General features: G+C 47.3%; 2 protein-coding genes across 3 annotated transcripts; both read right to left on the bottom strand.

The window, feature by feature from the left end:
- Positions 1–13015: 13015 nt before the first annotated feature.
- On the bottom strand, positions 13016–15705 carry LOC119340989. Of its 2 annotated transcripts, none has more exons than XM_037612890.1 (5): positions 15320–15705; positions 14653–14777; positions 14478–14575; positions 13423–13497; positions 13016–13295 (listed from the first exon to the last, which is right to left on the bottom strand). In XM_037612890.1, the coding sequence occupies exons 1-5, from the start codon at positions 15658–15660 to the stop codon at positions 13182–13184; spliced, it is 753 nt and encodes a 250-aa protein (XP_037468787.1). In that variant the 5' UTR covers positions 15661–15705; the 3' UTR covers positions 13016–13181. The 2 variants fall into 2 exon arrangements, with proteins under 2 accessions (XP_037468787.1, XP_037468788.1); XM_037612891.1 differs by having other exon boundaries at positions 14653–14756.
- Positions 15706–22272: 6567 nt separating this feature from the next.
- LOC119335492 (acyl-[acyl-carrier-protein] desaturase 7, chloroplastic-like) lies at positions 22273–23988 on the bottom strand. The gene is made up of 2 exons (XM_037607612.1): positions 23725–23988; positions 22273–23613 (listed from the first exon to the last, which is right to left on the bottom strand). Exons 1-2 carry the CDS (start codon positions 23844–23846, stop codon positions 22512–22514), a joined length of 1224 nt encoding a protein of 407 aa, XP_037463509.1. The 5' UTR covers positions 23847–23988; the 3' UTR covers positions 22273–22511.
- Positions 23989–24935: the final 947 nt, after the last annotated feature.

Raw genomic sequence — 24935 nt, 5'->3', positions numbered from 1 at the left:
GGGATGAGGTGGCTAACTACACCCTTAAGGTGGTCGGCCGACTTGGCCTTATCTAAGATGCTCGCAAGAGCATCAAATGCGAGGTTAAAAAGCAAGGAGGAGACAGGATCCGCTTGCTTTACCCCTTTGGAAGCTTGAAAAAAGGGTCCCACCTTGCCATTGATGTTGATCGTCGTGTTCCCGGATCTGACCAGTTGCATGATCCAGGAACACCACTTCTCGTCAAAACCTCGACGCTCCATCACCAACCTCAAAAAGGACCAGTCCAAATGGTCATACGCCTTTTGGAAGTCCAATTTGAGGAAGACCCCCTTAAGTCCCTTCGACACCACCCCGTGGACGATCTCATGAAGGGCAAGAATTCGGTCGTGGATCCGTCAAACCTTTAAGAACACGGACTGAAGGGGGTGAGCAATCCTTTCCGCCACCGGGGATAAGCGAGTTGTGCAAACCTTCGCAAAGATTCGCTCCAACACATTCATCACCGTGATGGGGCGGAAGTGCCAAATATCCGTCGCCACAACTACTTTGGGGATCAAAGATATGACACCATAATTAATCCTAGCCATGTCCAAGGATCCAATAGAGAACTCATGGAACATGGGCATAATGACCGGACGTAAGATCCCCCAGAATTTCTGGAAAAGGACTACCGGGAGGCCATCCGGCCCCGGGGCCGAGCACGCTTTCATAGACGCGATCGCTCGGCCCACCTCCTCAGGGGGGGATGGGAGAGTAAGTTCCGCATTCTCCACATTGGAGACTTGGTCAGCAGGCGGCCAGAAGCCAGCGCAGAGAGAGACGCCTCCGCGTGGCTCAGCCAAAAACAACTCCTTATAAAAGGAGTAAATATGGGTGGAGATGTCCTCTGGACTTTCCAGAAGAACATCCCCATCCAAAGGAACAGGATGGCACACTTACGCTTGCGGCCATTAGCAATCGCCTGGAAGTAGGCAGTGTTCGCACCCCCCTTGAGAAGCTAGTTCTGCCCCCCTCGACGCTGCTAGAATAGCTCCTCGTCCTTGTAAATGTCCATGAGCGAGGCCTCGAGGGCGTATCTCCTAAGCCAGTCGTCAGGGGACAAGCCCTGCCCGTCAGCAAGGTCGTCCAGCACCATAATCTGATCCAACAGGGCCCCTTTACGGGCTCGGAGGTCTGCACCAAGGTTTGCCCCCCAGCCCTTATGGACTGACGAGACAATTTAGCACAATGGTGCCAGACATATACCGCACAAAACACACGAGGTGGGGACGTGACCGCCTCTAGCCAGCGGTCGTGAACCATCTCAAAGAAACCCAGTTGCTCCAACTAGAATGTCTCAAAGCGGAAGCGACGGGTCCTAGGGGGTCTCATCGCCTGACGAGAAAAGCAGGGGGTATGATCGGAGCCAATCCGAGTGACCGCCTTGAGAGAGCACAATGGGAACATTACTTCCCACTGATCCGACACAAAGACCCAATCTAAGACACTCCGGATGGGGTCCGCCTGTTTATTCCTCCACGTAAACCTAGCCCCTACGCGGGCTATCTCACGGAGCGCAAGGTCCGCAATGCAGTCGTTAAATAGACACATGCGGACCCAATCAACATTAGGCGAACTTTTAGCAGAAGCCCACCTAATGAGGTTGAAATCTCTGGCCACCACTACCGGAGTGGTGCACCTCTCCACCTTATTTTTAAGCTCGGCGAGGAAGTCGGCAGAGCGAGCATGATCCGCAGGACCATAGGCGAAAATCACCTCCCAACTGAAGTGGATTCGTCGGTCAGTGACGGACATGCTCAGGAAGAATTCCCCTAGGTCCATATCCTCAACCGAGAAAGCATCCTCCCGAACTTCGAGCAAAATACCCCCAGATTGCCCCATAGCAGGCAGCCACTGCTAGGCAAACTAATGGTGGGAAAGCCCCTGGAGCTCATGCATACTAAAGTCCTGGTGGATCGTCTCCTACAGTCCCACAATGTCAATCTCCTCCTGACGCAAATACTCAATGAGCTGACGTCTCCGGCCAGTGAGGCCGAAGCCCCTAATGTTCCAACATAGGATCTTCATTTAATAACCTCAATGCATTTCCTAGGCCCCGCAAGCGGGGCCGAGCTAGCCCGCCTGTCAATCGCAAGTCGGGGGGATGCCTTCACCGGGTAGCCACGCCGCCCCCGCGTAGGATGGGGGCAGCGGAAGACTCCGGTCCGAGGGAAGTGGACCGGGAGGTAGAACCACACACCTCTAGTCGGTGTTCAATGGGGTTGAGACGAATGGGGGGGCGTCCACACAGCTCCCTCTGTTGGAAATATGCCCTAGAGGCACTAATAAAATGGTTATTATTATATTTCCTTGTTCATGATAATTGTCTATTATTCATGCTATAATTGTATTAACTGAAAACCATAATACATGTGTGAATACATAGACCCACAACATGTCCCTAGTGAGCCTCTAGTTGACTAGCTCGTTGATCAATAGATGGTTATGGTTTCCTGACCATGGACATTGGATATCATTGATAACGGGATCACATCATTTAGGAGAATGATGTGATGGACAAGACCCAATCCTAAGCATAGCACAAGGTCGTGTAGTTTGTTTGCTAAGAGCTTTTCTAATGTCAAGTATCATTTCCTTAGACCATGAGATTGTGCGACTCCCGGATACCGTAGGAATGCTTTGGGTGTACCTAACATCACAACATAACTGGGTGGCTATAAAGGTGCACTACAGGTATCTCTGAAAGAGTCTATTGGGTTGGCACGAATCGAGACTGGGATTTGTCACTCTGTATGACGGAGAGGTATCTCTGGGCCCACTCGGTAATGCATCATCATAATGAGCTCAATGTGACTAAGGAGTTAGTCACGAGATCATGCATTACGGAACGAGTAAAGAGACTTGCCGGTAACGAGATTGAACGGCGTATTGGGATACCGACAATCGAATCTCGGGCAAGTAACATACCGGTGGACAAAGGAATTGTATACGGGATTGATTGAATCCCCGACATCATGGTTCATCCGATGAGATCATCGTGGAACATGTGGGAGCCAACATGGGTATCCAGATCCCGCTGTTGGTTATTGGCTGGAGAACGTCTCGGTCATGTCTGCATGGTTCCCGAACCCGTAGGGTCTACACACTTAAGGTTCGGTGACGCTAGAGTTGTTATGGGAAATTGTATGTGGTTATGGAAGGTTGTTCGGAGTCCCGGATGAGATCCCGGACGTCACGAGGAGTTCCGGAATGGTCCGGAGGTGAAGATTTATATATTGGAAGTCCAGTTTCAGTCTCCGGAATAGTTTCGGGGGTTATCGGTATTGTACCGGGACCACCGAAAGGTGTCCGGAGGTCCATCGGGTGGGTCCACCTGCCCCGGGGGACTTAATGGGCTGAATATGGAAGGGAACCAGCCCCCTAGTGGGCTGGTGCCCCCCCCAAGGGCCCAAGGCGCCTAGGGTTTGGAAACCCTAGGGGAGGGGGCGCCTCCACCTTGCTTGGGGGGCAAGTCTCCCCCTCCTGGCCGCCGGCCCCCCTCTAGATGGGATCTAGAGGGGCTGGCCCCTCTTCCCTTCACCCTATAGATAGAGGGAGGGTGGGAGGGAAGCAGCACCCCTTCCCTGGCACAGCCCCTCCCTCCTCCAACTCTTCCTCCTCCTCCGTAGTGCTTGGCGAAGCCCTGCAGGAATACCACAAGCTCCACCACCGCGCTGTCGTGCTGCCGGAGCTCTCCCTCGACTTCTCCTCTCCCCTTGCTGGATCAAGAAGGAGGAGACGTCCCCGGGCTGTACGTGTGTTGAACACGGAGGCGCCGTCCGTTCGGCGCTAGATCGGATCTTCTGCGATTTGAATCGCCGCGAGTACGACTCCATCATCCGTGTTCTTGTAACGCTTCCGTTTGCGCGATCTTCAAGAGGTATGAAGATGCACTGCCTCTCTCTCGTTGCTAGCATCTCCTAGATTGATCTTGGTGATACGTAGGAAAATTTTGAATTATTGCTACGTTCCTCAACACCCTCACCGGGGGAGGAACTGCCGTGGGCGTCTCCACCACGGTCTACAAAGGGGGCGCCGCACCATCCCTGGTCTCTCTATGACCAGGGTCAGTGTGCGCCAGGGTGTTGGGCTCACCACGCGCAGCACAAGCACGGGGTTCAACCAACGCCCCATCAAGCCGCTCCTTGGCGCAGATAGCAGAAATCTGCTCAAGGATGGGCCCTTTCTCGCCACGAAAAACAATGCCACTATTTGTAGCCACCTCTGCCACATGGGACAACGGAACGGAACCAAGCACAGAGAAACGGGAACCAGAACCAGAAGGTATAGAAGGGATGGGGGAAGTACCTGAGGACAGGTCGCGGGCAGCCGCCCGCATGGCGGCCTTCTCCTGGATCGTCGGGACACGGCCATTTAGAAGGACCTGGGACTGGCTAAGCCGCGCACTCTGACGGGCCGCCACCAGCGGAGAAGCCCCGCCCCGAAGCTTGGAACCCACCGCAGTAGGGGTCACCAAGGCCAGATCCAAGGACGAAGGTGGCTCCAAGTCCGGGGGCCCCAAGGCTGGAGAAGGGGGGGACCCTGGCGAGCGCGAGTAGCAGACCATACGAGGTGAGCGCAGCGATGACAAGGGGCGCACCTTCATCCCCACACTCACCACGTCCTCCTCCACGTCCTCCATGTCAACCACCGGGGTTGCGACAGGGGGGGTTGTCATGACCACAGACCCACCACCCGACGCCACCTGAGAGGCCGTCCCAGCAGGGTAGGAGGACCCACCACCAATAGACACCAGACTCCGCCGCCCATCAGACGGAGCCGGCGAAACCTCATCGTCATCATCCTAACCAGAGGAGCTCTCCCCAGATGAGGCCCCATCGCCACCATGCCCCTCGCCCTGGTGAGGCAAAGTGTCACCGGGGACCGGCCCAGGCAGATCGAGAAGAACCGGGGACTCAAGCTCGAAGGTGAGGCACTTTCCTTTCTTGTCAAAGTAGAATACCAAGGACAAACCATCAATCTCTGCCGGAGCGGGGCAGAGAATCTCAATGCGAGCAGGACCATCATCCTCGAAGGAGGCCAGATCAGCAGTCACCAACTTGCCCATCGGCTCAGAGATCGCGCGCCTTGAGGATGTGGGCAAGCTTTCCACCCCGCGGCACCGCCCTACCACCACGAGGCAAGCCGTAGACAAGGACCCACACCTGCTCCAAGGAAGGCACCGGGTCTGGCTCTGCATCAACATCACGAACGGAGATCAGGATCTTGTTAATGGGGCAGCGGACAAAGTCGTGGGAACACACACGGAGCAACTCAGCGGAGGGGAAGGGGACCGAGAAGACGAGGGGGGCGTCTCAGTCACCTCCCAGGTGAAATCGGAGCCGCCGATGTCACCGATGTAGGCGGCGAGCTCAGCCTAGATGAGGTCGCCCGAGATCACCACCCCAGACGGCAGGACCTGCTCGGGGGCCTGAGTGACCGTCGCCAAGTGAGGCCGAACCGCCTCCTCCTCAATCTCGGCATCCACGTACTAGAAACCACCCCCCTCAGTCTCGTACCCAAGGTATGCTAGGGTCGTGGGGCATCGGGGAGGAGCCTCACACTCTGAGCGAAAATGCCCCACACAGCCGCAGTTGATGCACATGGTCTACTCACGAATCCTGGGGTGGCCGACCCGAGAAGGGGGATCTGGAGCCGCCTGCTCAGGAACCTCGGTCGAAGGAGGACCGACGGCCACCCCAGAATCCACCACAGCCTTCTTCTTCTTCTTATGCTTCTTCTTCTTCTTAGCCTAGACCGTCACCGCAGGAGCCTCCGCATACCGACGCCCCGAGGATTTCGGGCCGGGGGGCGGGTCATCCCGACGCCACCCGGGCCATCCGATTGAGCAGGGCGACGGTCATCCCGACGGCCACCCTCGTGAGACAGCCGCCGGTCATCCCCACGTGCATGAGCAGAAGCACGCGATCCATGCAACCCATCATCCCGGCGGTCATCCTGCGCAGAGGCATCCCACCCCCGACACCAGTCACCCACCTCGGGCCGATAGGATGTATCCCGAGCATCCAGCGCCCGGGGGGCCGAGGGGTCCCTGTCCCGAGCCGCCAGCGGTGGCGGGCGAGCCACTAGCTCCGCCCGGAGGGAGCTCTCATGCTCTAGGTCGTCCCGCCGCAGTCGTTCATCTTCCCAGCGGCGAGCATCGACCGGCGAACCCGGGAGCGGGAGGCGGGGGTCGTGGAGTGGCGAAGGGCGACGCAGAGAGGTGCCCGGGTAGACCTCTGAGGAACGCGAATAACGGCCACCCTCGCCGCGGTCGGAGCGGGAAGAGGAACCAGCAACGGGGCGGGAGGACGAGCTCGCAGGCAGGGGCCGCTTCGGCCGAGCCTGACTGTCACCCTCAACACGAGGCATCAAGACGTCTAGGTACGAGCACGGCGGGGCGGGAGCAAGAGCGGCGGAGGTGGAATCGGGGAGGGAAGGCGGGAGGAGGAGTGTGGAGGAGGGAGGCGGCGCAGCACGGGAGAGGACCAGGGAGCGAGGAAGGACTCGGGCAACCCTACCCCAACGAGATACCTCACTTCGCGTAGCAGGTCAACCCGCCCACGGGCCGGATCCACCACGTTGGACCCAAATCCAACGGGCGGGGTCCGCGTGGGCCAGGCCCCAGGCCCGGTTAATTGAGCCCACCACCTCCCGGGCCCGACGAGCAGCCTCAGCCACCTCCTGGGCCGAAATGCCGTCCAGCCCACCCGTCCGCGGCCCATTAGGTCGACAGCCGGCCCAGGTGCCAGTCGTCCCCTCCGCGGCGCAAGGGGCAGCCAATCCCCTCATCCGCGCCGCCCGCGCGGGGCCCGACCACGGCACACACGCCGCCGGCACCGCAAGCAACGGCGGACCACCCACGCCGGGGCAGTCACCAGCCGCAGCCGCGCGCGGCACAACGCCGGCCGGGGCTACAGGCGCCACCACGGGGGATAACCCGGGAGGCGCGGCGGGAGCGGGAACAGCCACCACGGCCGGACGACGCAGGGGAGGTCGGGCAGGCACGCGGCCCCTACGCGACGACGGCCGTCCCCACCGACGAGCAGGCCAGGCCGCAGCCCAGAAATCGCCCAGGAGCGGCGGCGCCAGCGACACCGGCAACTCCACCTGACCCTTCCCCTCCTCCTCTTCTGCCCAGTCTGCCCACGACCGCGAGAGGAAGGGAGACGACCCGCGACCTCCGGCAGCGGCCGCCTCCGGCACCCCGCCAGCGGCCATCCCAGAGCCCAGCAGCGGCGGTCGGCGAAGAGCCACGAGAAGGGACCGGCGGCGCGGTCAGATCGCCCCGACAATCGCCACAGCACCAAGTTCTCGCAGCCAACGGTCGGTCGCCAGTCTTCTCTTCTGAGAAACAAAGTCATTACTATTTGTAGTTACACTCGCGTGATTTGGCAATGCCCTTGTCCATATTCCAAACAAAAATATAATTATCTCTAATATTTTCATGTAACTCTAGTAACCTCATACTTATTGTATGGCTTCTCTTCAGTGGCGTGGCAAATTAGCCGTTAAGAGCTCCATGACAAACACAAGCTCATACAGATACAGCAATAGGCTGGTGATGTAGACCGAACCTCGTGGCGAGATCCGATCCGTTGTTGCGGCCCGATCTTTCACGACACTCCACCACCAGCAGTAGCAACCTCTCGCCCGCACACGCGATATACACGAAGTAGAGGATTTGAACCTTGCGGCCCAGCATGAGAAAATCAATCTCGACGAAGGTACTCACGCGCAAAACAATTTCCATAAAAAGAAATCGCAACACAGAGGTTTTCTAAAGATCTCTCCAAAACTTGATACGGGTGTCTACCCTGAAAAACACATAGTGTCTATTTCATATAAAAATAACCTGACCCCTCTACAATGACGCACACCTAGGCTTTATAGAAGTAGCCAACCTGAAACACACGCACACCTAAAAGGTTTCCAAAAGACACACGTACACATATTTCCTAATCTGTAGACTCTTTCTTAGTTTAAACTAACTCCAGGATCGGCAAGCTTGGTGGGCCCCATCCAATCTCCTTTAAACATGTAAAAATCCACGTGAGTAACTTCCTGATGCTCGTGATCTTTTCTGGTGGTCGACCCCAACAGAAGTAGTAGTAATTCCGGTCTCTATTTTTAACAACCGATGCAATCTTTGATTTCCTTCTGATTAATATATGTGTTTGCTTCCCAAATTTCTTGACGCAATATCTGTGCTGGTGCTCTCGGGATCTCAGAAAAAGAAGCTTTATCACTTAATGATTCATACTTATAGGAGTCCCGTGTATATTGCCTTCCTAGTAATTTTTTTCCCTGGTAAACCGGCATGCATGCATGTAGCCGACCTTTCTTTGCTTGATCCGTACCATGCAACCAACTAGAATGCATGCACATGACTTCAACTAGGCATGCAACCTTCTCCTGGTAGTTCTCACCAAAACTATTGTATTTTGGTACGTATAAATCTCTGCGCTCTAATTCATTGACCTGTGGAAAACTTTTATAAACATTGAGAACACTCACATTAATCGTGGCCACATCATCCTCTCCTCCTTGAAGCCAAACCGTCCTCGGTTTCGAGTCAATCTCTTCAGTAATATCTTCATGTGCAGATTGAACGATGACCGTCAAATTTTTAGCACCTTCGACCTTCTTCTCTTCTTCTTCTTCTTGCTCTTTTATCTTCTCAAGATGTTCTTCCCTCCAAGCAATAAAATGATCCAGACCCATGGGCACGAGGTCATACTTCTTACCCTTCTTGACGGTATATATGTGCGTTTGACAATCATACACAACATCATGCTCTTTGTACCATGGCTTGCCCAACAATAAGTGACATGAAACCATCGATGCCGGAATCACGTCACACAAAACCGTGCAAAAATATTTTCCTAGCAAAAACGGTACCTTTGTTTGATGTGTGACACTGAGATCTTCATGACCCCAACGAAACAAGTATGGTTGTGCTCGTGGTGTCATTGATAGATCTAGCTTCTCCACCATCTCGATGCTTGCAGCGTTGATCAAACTCATGTGGTCAATTGTCATGGCACATGATCTCTCCTGTACCACAACACGAGTATGAAACATCCCATCCCATCGACCTTCCTCCTCCAACTGAAATCCATAGCTTAACTTGCTGAATAACGATGCACTCGCCATCTTCTCCATAGTGTCGTGAACAACCTGATGCTCTGAATACCACCTGATGTGGACCGAACCTCGTGGCGAGATCCGATCCGTTCTTGCGGCCCGATCTTTCACGACACTCCACCACCAGCAGTAACAACCTCTCGCCCGCACACGCGATGTACACAAAGTAGAAGATTTGAACCTTGCGGCCCAGCACGAGAAAACCAATCTCGACGAAGGTACTCACGCGCAAAACAATTTCCATAAAAAGAAATCGCAACACAGAGGTTTTCTAAAGATCCCTCCAAAACTTGATACGGGTGTCTACCCTGAAAAACACATAGTGTTTATTTCATATAAAAATAACCTGACCCCTCTACAATGACGCACACCTAGGCTTTATAGAAGTAGCCAACCTGAAACACACGCACACCTAAAAGGTTTCCAAAAGACACACGTACACATATTTCCTAATCTGTAGACTCTTTCTTAGTTTAAACTAACTCCAGGATCGGCAAGCTTGGTGGGCCCCATCCAATCTCCTTTAAACATGTAAAAATCCACGTGAGTAACTTGCTGATGCTCGTGATCTTTTCTGGTGGTCGACCCCAACAGAAGTAGTAGTAATTCCGGTCTCTATTTTTAACAACCGATGCAATCTTTGATTTCCTTCTGATTAATATATATGTGTTTGCTTTCCAAATTTCTTGACGCAATATCTGTGCTGGTGCTCTCGGGATCTCAGAAAAAGAAGCTTTATCACTTAATGATTCATACTTATAGGAGTCCCGTGTATATTGCCTTCCTAGTAATTTTTTTCCCTGGTAAACTGGCATGCATGCATGTAGCCGACCTTTCTTTGCTTGATCCGTACCATGCAACCAACTAGAATGCATGCACATGACTTCAACTAGGCATGCAACCTTCTCCGTAGTTCTCACCAAAACTATTGTATTTTGGTACGTATAAATCTCTGCGCTCTAATTCATTGACCTGTGGAAAACTTTTATAAACATTGAGAACACTCACATTAATCGTGGCCGCATCAGCTGGCTTCCCACATCGAAGGGTATGTGCTTTATTCAATATATGGGTAATATATGTACATGGGTGTGCTTCGCCCCGGGCATAAAAATCAAAGACCGAAGACCGAATCCGAAAAGACCGAGACCGAACCCGAAATGACCGAACTAAATAAGACCGAATAAAAAACGGTCTGCACTACTGTATGACCGAACTAGTTACGGTCAGATCGGTCATCTGATGTTGTGGACCGAATAGCCCGTATAGACCGAATTTAGAAAAGCCCATACATAGGAGTAGTAAGTACGTACAGGCTACAGCCCATCTGGCCAGCCCAAGGTCACAACTCACAAGTGAGATAACACACAAACACACCTCGTCCTCACCTCACGATGCAATCGATTCACAGAACCTAGCCGCCGCCGCCCGCTTTGCACAATTCCTCTTTTCTCTCCCACCATGAACCCTAGCCGCCGTCCCTCGCTGTGGCGCGATGCCGTGAGCTGTCAGCCGTGACCGAGGAGCGACGCGCGCCTCTGACCGATGAGCGACGAGGACCGGCGCCCCGAGCTGCTGCCCTGACCGATGACGACGAGCCGACCACCATCCGCGACCACCGTGCCCCTTGCGTCGCGCCTCCAAGCCCGACCCTCTTTCGTCGCTCCACTGCCAGTGACGGGGACATCCACCGACGGTGCTCCATCTCCTCGCTGCTGCAGTTCGTCACCACCTCTCGTCCTCTTCGAGGTTGGTGTCGGGTCGCTGCCTGCTGTTCTTTGGGTGTTGTACCTTGCAACTGAATCCTGAAGGTGAGCAAGATACTTCATCTCTCTATGTGCATATGTGATGTCTAGATTGTTATTATTTTATTGAATCAATTATATTGTTCAAGTTCTGTGATGTTCAAATTAAGGTTGATATAGTGGCTTGCCTTTTTTTGGCTTGTATATATTCATGACAGATTCGTGCCATGCTGCTTTATGTACTAACTAGGCTATAAGTAGTATATTTCTGTTAGTTTATATGTTCCTCTGTACCATTAGATGAATAAATGGTTCAGTAAGGAGTAACCTGTTTTTTTGTAGATGCTTTCTATACTGGAATCTGAACATGATGAGGGATTGAAGGACAAAGACGATGCATTTATGAGTCTAGATGCAGAGGTAGATGCAGAAGCAGATGCAGAAGCAGCGGCTGCAGAAGCAGGAGACGAATCATTCTTACGTAGCATCATTGAAGATGAAGATACGAAAGCAAAAGTTGGTGAAGGTGCCAATCCAAAAGCTGCTCAAGATGACAAGCCAAAAGGACGGAAGCAAATGGCGTCAAGATCACAAATCTGGGAGCATTTTACCAAAGTTTTTGATGACAAGGGGTTAGTAAAGGAAGGAAAATGCAAGTATTGTGACCAACCAATTCAAGCTACTACATCAATCAATGGGACAACAGCAATGCGCAGGCACTTTGGTACATGCAAGCGCAATCCAAATAAGAAAATGGATCCAGATCAGACCACTTTGCAAGCAACTCCAGGAGATGGCATCAATACTTGGAGATATCTAGATAAGATATCTAGATGGATTGAAAATGGATCCAATCCAAATAAGAAAGTTCATTTCAGTCGCTTGCCCCTGCTTTAGTCCACCATCAAGAAGAACTTGTACCAGGGACACTGAGAAGGTCAACAGACCCGGTCGACATCAAGGAGAACTTGGAAGAATTAGAAGTGCTAGAAAAAGGTAAAACAATCAGCCAACTTGTCAATACATTTGTTTTTTTATTGTAGAGATATTACTATGCATGACATGCATCAGTACCAAACCAATGTATGGAGAACTTTATATGCATGACTTGACAAACTTCTTCATTAACTAGACCTAGCTAGTAGATCTCAACAAAATCACATTGCATTTGTCACTATCAGTATATCACCATAGCTAGCAGATTATGAAATTTGATTGAATACTTGACTTGTTGTAGAGTTGATTGAAGAATTTGATGACAAGGTGAAGGGAAAGCGCAAGTTCAATGGTGGTGTTGTTGCTTCTTCCATGGCCAAGTCAAACAAGTGTGCAAGTCGACCAACAAAGTGACATCCACGTCTACTCATGGCTGAACTAAAATCATGTTGAATGTATGTTGTTTTAGTTATCATCTTTTGCTTTTGATTTGTGACTTGAGACTTGAGAATTGAGAACTGAGAGTGAGACTGTGAGACCTTAATGTTTGTTGTTTGCTGCTGAATTTAAAGCATGTACTAAACTTGATTTGTTTTCATGTCAAGTTCTATGTTGCCAAGTACCAAGTGGTGATGGTGTTTCTGTTTGCTGCTTGTCGACTCCATGGGCTGATCCGCTGATGTTACTTGATCTTCTTACTTTTTGGTGTCAAATATAAATGAGTATGCATGCATGAATCTTGTTGCTGGTGAAGTGGTGATTATATATAGTGCTAATTTTCTATTTAAAGATTTTCATATGGTGTACTGTATCCCATCCAGATTGCATACAAGTGTTACTTGTTTGAATTTTTCTTATGTACACATGCGCCAGTATACAGACATATGTTATCTCTGTACACACAGCTTTGTGCACACATGTACCTCTTTACTCTATGTAGTTTGTATACAATTGGTACTGGAAGTAACATAAATCTGGGTTCTAGCAATTAATTTGGTCTGTTTGGTCAGGACCGAAGACCGAATGGTAAAGACCGAAGACCGAATAGTGAATAACCAAAAAGACCAAAATTATATCGGTCTTCAATTATGGGAGACCGAAATTTTGAAAGACCGAAAAGACCGGACCGAACAAACCGAAAAGACCAAACGCCCGGGGCTTCCTTGTAATCTTACACTGCCTGCACATATAGACAAGGTAAACGTAAAACGAGGAGTTTTATAATGGTGGACTTACACGTTACAATAAGAAACTTCATAATGGGGGATACTAGTATGAGCTTGCTTGTGTTTGTTAACAACAACAACAACAACTGCCAGTTGTATGTATTGATCAATTCAGACGTGTATTAGCACTAAGTGCTCTTGAACGCTCTCTATCAAGGATAGGCTTCTCCTTGGACTCTTTGTTGCCTTTGTAATGCCATTTTCGGGACGTGTCTTCAGCCTACAATTTCAGTATGTGGAAATTAATATCAATTTTGTAACAGGAATCAGAAGAAACCGGAGTTAGGCCAACGCTCAAATACAATCGACTCAAAGTCAAACACAGGAAGGTTCCGCAGTTTTGTTACCCATTTCCTTAGTGGAGCTAGTTGTACTTTGACCATATCAGCGTGTTCTTTTCCTTTAGCTCTGACATCGCCGACCTGAAAGGGGATATCCGTGTTTTTTTAGAGAGGATATTTGCCAACTAGTAGATGTCATGACTTCCTTCTCTTTTCTTGCTCATTGTTTTTAAAGGATGCTCACATCAAATACATGACATCCTATCATATTGAATCACCACAAAACATGTCTCGTGCCTACTAGATTGCATTGTTATCTTGATTGTTTGAACTTGTGAGATGGAGCAGTTAGAACAAAACATTTATATATATCATGCCATTGCATCTTAATAAAAACTATGTAAAAATATTGGTCATTAGTATTATTTTCTGTATATGTCAACATTGATCCGTTAAGGATACAAATTGCTATTGCAAATTCCGATCTCTTAGATATCACCAAACTAGATCTAAACCCACATCACTCGAGGTCTCGAGCATATTTCTTTCCATTTATTATATGGTCGCAACTGGCAAGCAAGTAATGTTAGAACTCTCTGCTTGGTCAGAGTGTGAACAATGATGACATATGGCTCATGGTAGTGTGGGGCTGTGGGCAGAGCTTTCTTGGACAATTATGCCAATGACTAAACTACTGTGATTAATTATTTTTTTAAGAACGATGAAATATTATAAACAGCATAACAGCAAACAATTGAAGACCACATTTTTCTGGAATTATAACCGATGAAAATCTGAAGACAGGCAGACAATAACATTACAAAACTCAACTACAAATCATAAATCTCAAACAAGACAGGTAAAGATCACGCTGCAACCAAGCAACCTAGAATTTGTATATGCAATCTGATATGGCATTATTTCCTTTTCTTGAAGGTACTCCCTCCGTCCGAAAATACTTGTCATCAAAATAGATAAAAGGGGATGTATTTCGACGTATTTTAGTTCTAGATACATCTCTTTTTGTCCATTTTGATGACAAGTATTTTCGGACGGAAGGAGTAGAAAGTATACTTACTCTGTTCCATAAAAAAAAGTATAGAGCCAGTTACATGACTTACAGAATGCAACTGAAGCTTATTCACCGTATACAGCAGCTCAGCTGTTGCTTCTCCAATCACCAATATAGTCCCAGCAATCCTAAGGAGCGCCTTTCCAACTGGATCCATGAAAGGTGAGAACAACATATCTTTAACGACACTACTACAGCACAAAAATCTCTGGCGAGTTACATACCCTGTGAGTATCTAGCAATTACGGCCTTCAACTTCTCAGGGTCCATGGGAGGAGGATGCATATCACGCCGTCCCTCATTGGTGCTTGGTGATGAATAGTAAGGCCTGTCAGTTGGAAGTTCCCATCTGTAAACAAATCCACATGAAACCTAGAAAAAAATGAAAATGAATCACCAGTTATGGTTTACAGTATTAACTTAATTACCTCACGAATGGCTGAGGGACTAAGAAGTAAGAACATAGAACATGCTATGCAATCAGCTTTAAATAGAAAATCTATGCAAGCTTCCACCGTTCTAAACTCTGACGCTACAATCCATGCATCCATTCTTCATCTGAGAGTCGATCATCTTTTTAAATTTCAGAAGTAGTACCCTCTCGATGAATCAAATGGTACCATTCATCAATAAATCCATACATTGTAGAACTAATTGTTGATCAAACGTTGCAAAGTTTAATCTTAATATATACGTGTGGTTGTTTTACCACATAATCCCTTGCTCTAGTATCAAGGTGAGTTCTCCAACCCACTAGTACAACGAGTGCTTCGGCACACGTTAAAAAATCGATGAACTATCTAGTGACGCATACACATAGTAAGAGCACCCGAGTTCAAAACTACCTTGAGTGAAAAAATTAGATCAATACCGAAGGCGCCAGAGGCGCACCTTTTGGGGCCGAGGCCGAAGGTGGCCTGCGGCAGCGCGACGTACGACCGGAGCGGGTTGAGCACGTCGGGGGACACGCCGGCAGCCTTGGCGCCGCCCGGTGGGAGGGCCCAGCGGGTGGAACCATACAGGGTTGAGTTGGGCGGAGGCAGCGTGGGCCTTAAAGGCATGGAGTGGCGGAGGATCTCCGGCAGCACGTCGGCCGACGGAGGCGGGGATGCCGGCCTGGGCCCATGTTCGGACGCGGGGATCTTCTGCGCGAGGCGGCTGGCGGCGTTCCTGGACTCCTGGAGGAAGTATGCGCCCTCCTGTGCGGCGAGGCGCCCGGCGAGAAAGCTCATCGGCAGGGGCGAAGGCGAGCGGGGCGTGGGGTAATTGATCGAGCAGATGGTGTGCGGTTGTTTGCACAAAGATCGGTGGCGGCGAGTTCTTTTCTAGCCGTGGCCGCGCATAACGAGTGACGTGGGCCGCAATTGGTAAACGGTCCCATCATTTCTATGGTTTTTGTTGCACTAATTAAGGGATTATTTTAACACAACAGAGATTAGACATGCGCATATACATTCGCCCTTATGAAGGCAAGCGCACACACACATTATCCCTAGGAGCACTTTTAAAAAACTAGGCCAACACATCATCTTAAAATTGACGAAGTCGCCATAGACGCCTTTGTTGCTGACGAAAACATCTTCTCTGACTGAACGCACATCGTCAGAAGGTCTAAAATAACTCTAGAAAAATACGAACACCAAAATCAAATTTAGAACTTAAACTTTAGTGGGCCGTGGATACCACTATTTTTCTAACCATCTAACCATAGATTGGTTTGTGCTAATTAAAGGATCAGGGTACTGTACTTTCAAACTTTGAGACGAATTTTGAACTAAAAGTTTCAACATTGAAGTTTAAGATACAATTCTTTGAATTTATATTTATTAAATATTCTAAATCTCATCTTTTTCTCGAACATGATCCAGATCAATTATCAAATATCATCAGAAGTACAAAGCAGCTCAAACATAATAAAAATTACACTAACATTCCAAAATCACCGAACGAACAGTATTGTCGCTAGAACGAGCCGCACACGCGTCGCTATCAGCACTCCACTACCGGAGCCAGCTTGACCTTGTCGATGACAGCCGGGAAGTTTTTGTGGACGTCACCAGCTCCTTGGAGTCGTACTCTTCGCCGTTGAACCCTTGGATAGGTCTAAACTCTAAAGTGTGAATCTCTTCACACGATGAAAACCCTACTCTCACGATCCTAATGGGATGGCGGGAATCTATGTCAGAGCTCCGCCAACTACATCCAGAAGGACAAACTCGAGGAGGATCGAAGCCCAAAAGACAAACTCGAAGAAGAAGAATCGCCATCCATCCAAGCGCCACACCTGCGAGGGCTCGGCAACTCTAACCTAAACTACCAACCGGAGTAAAGGTATCGGGATCCCCCTCCCCACCACTGGCCGCTGGGATGGTAGGCAGAGGGGAGGTGAATCCACTGGCTCGCTGGTGAAGCCTAGAGTATGTCAAATTTTATCGGAAAAGCTTTGAGTATTTTTCTTGTTGCCTGAACACCAAATTTTGAACCCCAAAATTTCAAGTTTTAAAGCCCAAAATGTAATACAGATTTAAGTGTTGAAAATATGAGATAGTAGAACAATTTTTGCACGATTAAAATCTGATTCTAAAATATATTATAGAACAAGCAAACAAACACAATAACTGTATTCATTTACTGCAACAATTAAAGATTCATGTCCTTCTTACTATTTGTTTTGTCAAACAACATGTTTGTGTAAAATTACATCCTTCTTTTTCTTAGGAAAGACAATACAACCGTAGACATTCACATACATGCTCATACACTCATATATACGAAGACGTGCGTGCAAAACTTACCCATATGAGCACCTGCATGAGATTAAGTCAGCAGACCTTGGGATTGGTGAAGACACCATGGACACTGGGTATCGATGAAAACATCGCATCACACTAAAAGAATATTACGTATTTATAAGACACATAGATGGCAAATATATGGTTTGATCCTTGATGGGCTGAGGGTACAACACCCTCCTTATCATCCAATCATAGGTTGGTTCTCAAATTGCATCCTTCTACATACAAACAACTATCTAAAAGGAAATTAGAAGCAATCGTTAAGTGCTTGTCTCAAATGGAGGAAGGACTCAACAAATTCTCTAAAAGAATACGATGGCATTCGTAGGATATTGACATACAATGCATCCTATTTTCATCCATCTTATGAATCAAATCAAGTTGATTTCGTATTCTCCAACTCAGACTATCTAAGTTTGCTTATCATTATTGATAATGCTTCTCTTAGGGGTGATATCCATTTTATTAGGAGAAATAAGCAACGATTTTCTTATACATGATAGACCGCGTGCCTCCTTTAAGACATATAGTGTTTGATTTAAAAAATGCTCTCCATCTCATCTTGATAATATTAAAATGATAATATACAATGGAATATATGGTAGTACATTATCTCTAGCAAGTCTTTTCTAGGTGCCCTTAATCATGGGGTGATCAAAATTAAAACAAAAAATGTAACTAAGAGAAAACACCTCCTGCAATTGTGGAAATGACATATCTTTTATTTTAATATATTACTCCCTTCGTCCGATAATATAAGAGCATTTTGTACACTACACTAGTGTATAAAATGCTCTTATATTATGCGACGGAGGGAGTACCTTTTAGCTAAGAGAAGGCAAACTTTTTTTTCTATGTCTCTGTTCCAACTCAGCAATCACCCTTTGTGGCATTAGCATCGTTGAGATTATACTATGTATCTTTAGGCGTTACTAAAAACATGGGTATAAGATTATACAAAAACAAGGGTAACATGAATTTTCTATATCTAAATAAAACTCCACTATTAAATTTATTTATATATGTGTGCTTTTACATCACCTCAATTATTGACGGTCATCCGGTCGAAATTGTGTGGCATGAACAAGTCATTCATGTGCTCATCAATTACTTTTTTACCTTAATTTATCCATCCAAACTTTGCCACCCCAAGTCATACATGCCTTTTTTTTCTTCAAGTAATGCATTTATTCATTTACATTTGTGCATTAATCTATCAATTCAAATCGGCGCCTCACAAGTCAATCATGTCTTTTTTTTCTCTTTGTATACAACATTTTGTGGCGTACTTCTTAGGGTTTATTATTTTCAAAATGTATAATAGAAACACTCTTGCATTTGCTTTCCGTTACTTTTAATTAATTTTAATCATCTATTAATGCATTTGTTTTAACATGGTTCCTACGGCAAAATGCGAAGCATCATCTTGTAAAAGTTAAAAGCTAGTACCTTATACCTGTAGTGACTAAGGCTGGTCACAATGGGCAAGAACATAAACTAGTAACTTACACACTTCCCTAGAGTATGTTACTATCTCCATAGTGGGTAGGAACATCTATGTAGTGTCATGCAATGATGTATTTATTAGGCTATAGACTCATTGTTTCTTGGAGTGTGTGATGTTCCGGTAATTTAGCTAGTTACCACAAGAACATCTCACTTCATTAAATATGTGCCACATAAGCAAAGTTGTATTGGAGTGTGTGATGTTACTTCTAAGTTCCTCCCCATTGTGACCAGCCTAACCATTTTCATTGATTGATACATGCAACGGTGCACGCCTCCACCAACCCCCCTTTTGTTGACTTTGGACCCATAGTTGGCTTTGTCTATGAAGTCAAACTTAAGAGAAGGAGTAGTACACTGTATATATACTACTACTAATGAAACACCTTGTTTGTGACGTAATGAAACACCTTCTTGGAAAGCAAGTAGTAAAACAAGTCCTTTATTTCTGGACACACCTTCCGTAGGGTGCCACTACCCCGATTTCTTTGCCTTGATCAACAAGTCATTTTGCCACATCAGTCAACTATAGTTGCACTCCAACATTTATTGTCACAATGATTTCTTTGCCTTGATCAACAAGTCATTTTGCCACATCAGTCAGCTATAGTTGCACTCCAACATCTCTTGTCACAAGTTAAAATTTTTTTTATCACAAGCAGATTAGAGCCGATAGACACGAAACATATAAAATGTTGAGAAACCCCGCTCCAAGTCAATGCAGAGGAAGAAGGGCTTGTACTCCAAGTAGCCCGGAAAGAGTAGTTACAAATTCAATACTATCATTCTACCAACACTCACGGTGGCTGGTTATCACCCATGTAGGCTTGGTCTGGAAATTTGCATACCTACCATAACTGTTATGACTCCCACTTCCAATTTGGGATTTCGGTCTGCTTAGTTTTTTTAGACAAGTCTGGTTTTAGTGGGGCCGGGCTAGGGGCCATAATTTTTGGTCTTGGGCTGGGCTTAGGCTTGGCAATTGAGGGGCATCCTTTTGCAAGCCCAGCCCAAAAGTCAATTTCCATTTACTTTTGATCTATTAAAAAAAACTTTCTCAGGGGAGGAATAGATTCATCCAATTTATTAAGAAAAAAATTATATGAAGGCACGAAACACCCTTTAAACTGATCGTCAAGGTCACAGTAGATGAAGAAAAAATGAACCACCAAATGCACCGACAGTCCATGTGAATATCAACAAAGAAAAATATCCACCGATCCCCAATGAGCATAGAAGACGCTTTGTGCAACAGCACAACACCACACCATATTAACCATCGCCGCCAAAATGGGGGAGATGAACCAAACTTGCAAAGAGAAGCGGTTTGGGACGCACCAAGAACCCGACATTCACGACGAAGAGTGCATGCCTCCAGACCATACGTCATCCAAATTAGGGCACTAGGGATCTTGGACCTCTTTTTAGCTCCAAGTGGCTCTAGGGTCAAGTTCGAGGAGTCGCATTATGATTACGGCCAACCTCGAACATGAGTTCGGGTGAGGGTTCAAAGGAGTCAAGGAGTCATGTTGCACTCCCAGCCTTTGACCGTGCAATTCCACCCAGGCCTTCTTGAATAGGATTAGGCCGCGCTCTCAAGGCGGCCTATTTAAAAATAGCATTGTGTTATTTCTGGTCGCGTACGACAATCTTCGCATAAGGCCGTCATACACACGTTGGCTAACTTTACCTATGATCGTGCTTCGAATACCCCCTAGTCAAAAGTTGTTTCCGTAACAAAAACAAGTATATTACAACAGATTCGAATTCTACATTTTTTATATATTTTTACAGTTGACAAAATATATTTTGACAATGTGCTATACGCACAATTAGTTGTAGCTTTGTTTCTGCTACAGAAGAGGAGTAGACCGCTATTGTACGATTGAAGTGATGTATGGCGATGACTTCGTGAAGGGGTTTACAAGGTTCCAAGCAAGCTTTGTGGAATTGTCTGGCCCATTAGAAATTGGTTTGCGTGCGAGAACTATTTCTCGCTGTATTGAGATGTAACTCGGACTCGCCTCTGGGCGCAAGGGAGTGGGCCGGCCCATTACTATAGCGCCTCTGGCATGAGTATCTTTTCTCTGTGTCTTTATCTTATCAGTTTTCATTGTCAACGGATTCTCTTTGGTTTTCTCTACTTTCAGTTTTTTTGTCTCTTTATTCTTTTTTCTTTGGGTTTTTTTTGTTTTGTTTGTTTCTTTCTTCGGTTTTCACCGTTTCTCTTCATTTTTTTAATTTTTTCAACACATGTCTAATTTTTTTCACACACTTGTATAATTTTGTATACATCAGATAATTTTTATACATGTTTACCGTTTTTCTAATAAATGACTAACACATATTCAAATATAAGTTTTGATGTCTACTTTTTTCATACTTATTGTATATTTTTCATATACATCTGAAACAATATTTTTATACATGTTTAACATATTATCAAATACATGACGTTTATAAAATACATGATTTTGAGCATTTTTTCTAATACATGTTTAAAAAAATCAAATAACTAATGAAAAATTTGAAGTATATGAAACATCTTTTTAAACAACACAATTTGTTTTCATTATATTTTTTAAACGTCCCAAACATATTTTTATATGTAAGAACATTTTTACATTTAATATACATGTTATTTAGTGGCATGAAACATTTTCTTTGAATAAGAATTTTTTTGTACTAACATTTTTTAATACCACATACACTGTTTTGTAATGCTTGACCATTTTTATAATGTCAAAAAATAGTGCTATCAAATTTTTAATGGTAACAACTTTTTTACACTGTGTTAACTTTGAAAATTCATGGCTTTCAAAAAAATAAGTTTTGAATATAAGTATTTAAAAAATTTAAAAATATACACCAAAAAATGCACAAATAAAAAAAACAGTGAGGACAAACAAACTTGAAAGCAACTTGGGAGGGCTCGTTATTTTTTAGGGGTATCGCCAAATTTATTACTGAAAAAACACATGAGTAGAATACAAAATAGAACATGGGGTTGGATCAGGGGAGGGCTCATTGGCAACGCAGGGGGCGAGACAAAGCCGCTCCCAGCAATAAGGGCATAGCGCTCAGTTCAGGTGCGTCCCACAACATGGGCAGTCCTAGTAACACTTTCTTTTTTGTACTATTTGTTTTTGATATTGTTGTTATTTTTCTCTAGCTATTCACTTATTTTTATTTTTTATATTCTTTTGGCTAAAGTATACAAATGTTGCATGAAATACATGAGCACTGATGTAAACATTTATTTTCACATATAAGAAGACTTTTCAAAAAATATGAATAGTTTTCTAGTACATGAACATATGTTTTGATGCATAGGTGTAGCATAAGCTCTCATATTAAATGTCTGATACCTCTCATAAAATTAACAGTATAATCTCACATTTGTTGAAAAATGTTCTGGGCACATCATTGTCATGTGAGAATCGTTTCGTTAATTCCATTGTTAAACAATATATGTTCAATACTCATATTATTAGAAGAATTAAGATAAATATAACCACATAAGAATATGTCTACCAGGGAAAAAATTAAAACACATATATGTATATGTATGTGGTAAAATAATAGCCGAGAACAGAGAAACAGACACAAGAACCCAGAAAAAAACAAATACATGTCCATTTTTTAGAAAGATATAAATACATGTCCTACGCAAGAAGACGGCGCCATGAAACATATTCTATATTGTAGCTTCTCGCCTCGAGCTGGCACACTCGCTGCAGCAATGGTGGTACTGGTATGTGGACAGTCCGGGTTTGTTTGAATCAATGGAGCACGACGCTGACAGGCCTATCAAAGATCCAGCTAAACGGGACCGGGGTGGGCTCCTTTCGCACCCTGTCATGGGCCCTCTCCTCCATCCGCCGGATCTTCTCCGGCAATGCGCAGACGTAGTCCCGCGCGCGCCTCCCCTCGCCGGACAGCCCCGTCGAGAGCTCCTCCACCCGCCACTGCCGTATGAGGTGCTCCAGGATGCCGCGGTAGTCCGACGCGGTATACACCCCGGCCTGCTGCGCGGCGGCGGCGTAGTGCGCGAAGAGGTCGGCGTCGCGGCCGTCGTCCATGAGCGCGGCTGGCATGGTGATGCGGCGCCGCATCATGTACTCCATGGCGCGCACGGCGGCGTCCGGGTCAACCTCGAAGAGCTTCGCCACGACGCGCGTGTAGGCCGCCTCGTGCCGCTTCTCGTCGGAGGCGATGGCGCCGCAGATGCGCGCGAGCGCGGCGTCGCCGTGCGCGCGCACCTGGCGCGCCGTGTTGCCGTGGGAGATGGAGGTGGCGCGCTCCTGGAAGGCCACGTAGATGAAGCCGTGGTAGGGGCTCGCCGGCGCGTGCATGGCCATCCCGGAAGCGATGAGGCGGTGCACGGTGCGCTCCACCTGGCGCATGTCGAGGCGGCCGGAGAGGTACATGTAGCGGCTGAGCACGTCGCCGTGGCGGTTCTCCTCGGCGGACCAGCCGCGGATCCAGCGCGCCCAGGCGGTGCCGTCGGCGCCGGTGGCGTCGCGGGTGCCCTCGAAGCGGTTGGACATGCTCTGGTACGTCGGGAGCGCCTCCTCCGTGACCATGTTCCCCACCAGGCACACCAGGTGCGGGTCTGGCACGCCCTCCGCCCTGGCGCGGAGCTCGATGCACGCCGCCTGGAAGCCGTCCGCGCCCAGCGCCGCCGCGTCCGGGAGCATGTCCGCCGGCTGCCACGCCTCGTCCACCGGCTTGAGCAGCGGCAGCATGTTCGCCTCCGCCCACGGCTCCAGCTGCGCCAGCACCTCCAGCCTCTCCGGCGCAAGGTACCTCCTCCATTCCTCCTCCTCCTCCCGCCGTCCGGCCGTCGGACCTCCTCTGCTGCTCACGGCGCTCCTACACCTCCTGTCCCCCATGCAGAGTTTAATTACTGTATCATGCATGCATGCATGCACTTACGCCACCACATGTGTTCTCAAAACAAAAACAAAATATTCATCACTCCAATCCACTTACAAGGTGCTCATCGGAGCTGCGGCCGGTGGCTTGCAGTAGCAGCTGGTGTTGCTTGGTTTGCACGACGAAGGGTATCCGGTCGACCTAGGCGACATTTTTACTGCCGTCGCCGCCGTCGCCATGTCCGTATCAGATCAGATGAGGATGAACCAGATCAAATGGAAGCAGGCAGCCTCGCGTATGTATAGACGAGACGTACCCTACCACCCACCCTGGTTGGCAACGAGTTACTGCATTCGCAAATTAGGAAGATATCATTGTACTCCAACATGTACTGCAATTTTGAGCACTACTCTTTTTAGTACACGTTAGGCGTTGCTCCTGCATGCTGGGACACAAGTGGTGCATTAACGTACATTAATGGATGATGAAACCGTAGCTCAGATGCACATTTAAACATTTTGAAGCAGCATTTATCCGGTTGCCTGCCGTTTTTTGGATTGGTGCGTGGTAACTTTGCATGCCCACAGAGATCCATCACATGGCAGGCATTTTGCTCCGAGCAACATTTGTAAAAAGCAATTTCGTTTCCATGATCGATCCACGCATACGTGTTACTTCCACAGCCTCGCCTCGGTATGCGGAGCAACCATTGTTTGACTGCTCGATGTGGTGTTTGTGGAGGCCACGTAGACACAGGTTTGCCACGCTGCGTCTTACCAACGCAGATTCTTCTTCTCGTACGTCTCTTTTGTTCTCCTCCAAGCGTTATAAGAAAAGGTATAGGGATAATCGTCAACTGAGACAAACTAGTTTTCGTTTTTTGACAGTGTGTCTTTCAAGATGAGCAGTTGGCTGTTTATTAGCAGCAGTGCTAGACGTACGAAGGTTTACTTTGATTTTACCGGCTAACTAAACTGAACCAATAGAATTGAAGATTAGGGGGTGTTGGCCCCACCCCGACTGAAAATCAGGAGGGAGAAAGATTAGTTAGGTATAGATCGTGTAAAACACTTGTAACACATCCGTGTGTGTAGTATTATTATTCTGCATCATGCTTCAATTCCTTCAACTCGTGGTATCAACGTTGATGGATTACGCATGTACAACTGTGTTATCTTAGGGCATTTACAATAATGCTATCTTAGGAGTGCCACATAGGATAAACGATGAGGTGGAGGAGAGAGAACTCATAAGAAAGGCTTGTCTTTTCTTATTTAAAAGAAGGCAAGAGATGATCTCTTAGTATAATATGCCTCACCTGGTTTTTA

Source organism: Triticum dicoccoides, chromosome 7B (assembly GCF_002162155.2).
Source record: "Triticum dicoccoides isolate Atlit2015 ecotype Zavitan chromosome 7B, WEW_v2.0, whole genome shotgun sequence".
Lineage (NCBI taxonomy): Eukaryota > Viridiplantae > Streptophyta > Magnoliopsida > Poales > Poaceae > Triticum > Triticum dicoccoides.
This window is presented reverse-complemented; position numbering and strand designations above follow the sequence as displayed.

Bases quoted from the DNA above. Each gene is read 5' to 3' on its own strand.
- LOC119340989 (XM_037612890.1), bottom strand. From the start codon at position 15,660: ATGAGCTTTCTCGCCGGGCGCCTCGCCGCACAGGAGGGCGCATACTTC. The intron at 14,576-14,652 runs GTATGTAACTCG...TCATGGATCCAG, and splicing joins AATTGCTAGATACTCACAGG to TTGGAAAGGCGCTCCTTAGG. The intron at 13,296-13,422 runs GTAACAAAACTG...CTGAAATTGTAG, and splicing joins TAGCTCCACTAAGGAAATGG to GCTGAAGACACGTCCCGAAA.
- LOC119335492 (XM_037607612.1), bottom strand. From the start codon at position 23,846: ATGGCGACGGCGGCGACGGCAGTAAAAATGTCGCCTAGGTCGACCGGA. The intron at 23,614-23,724 runs GTAAGTGGATTG...CATGGGGGACAG, and splicing joins GCAGCTCCGATGAGCACCTT to GAGGTGTAGGAGCGCCGTGA.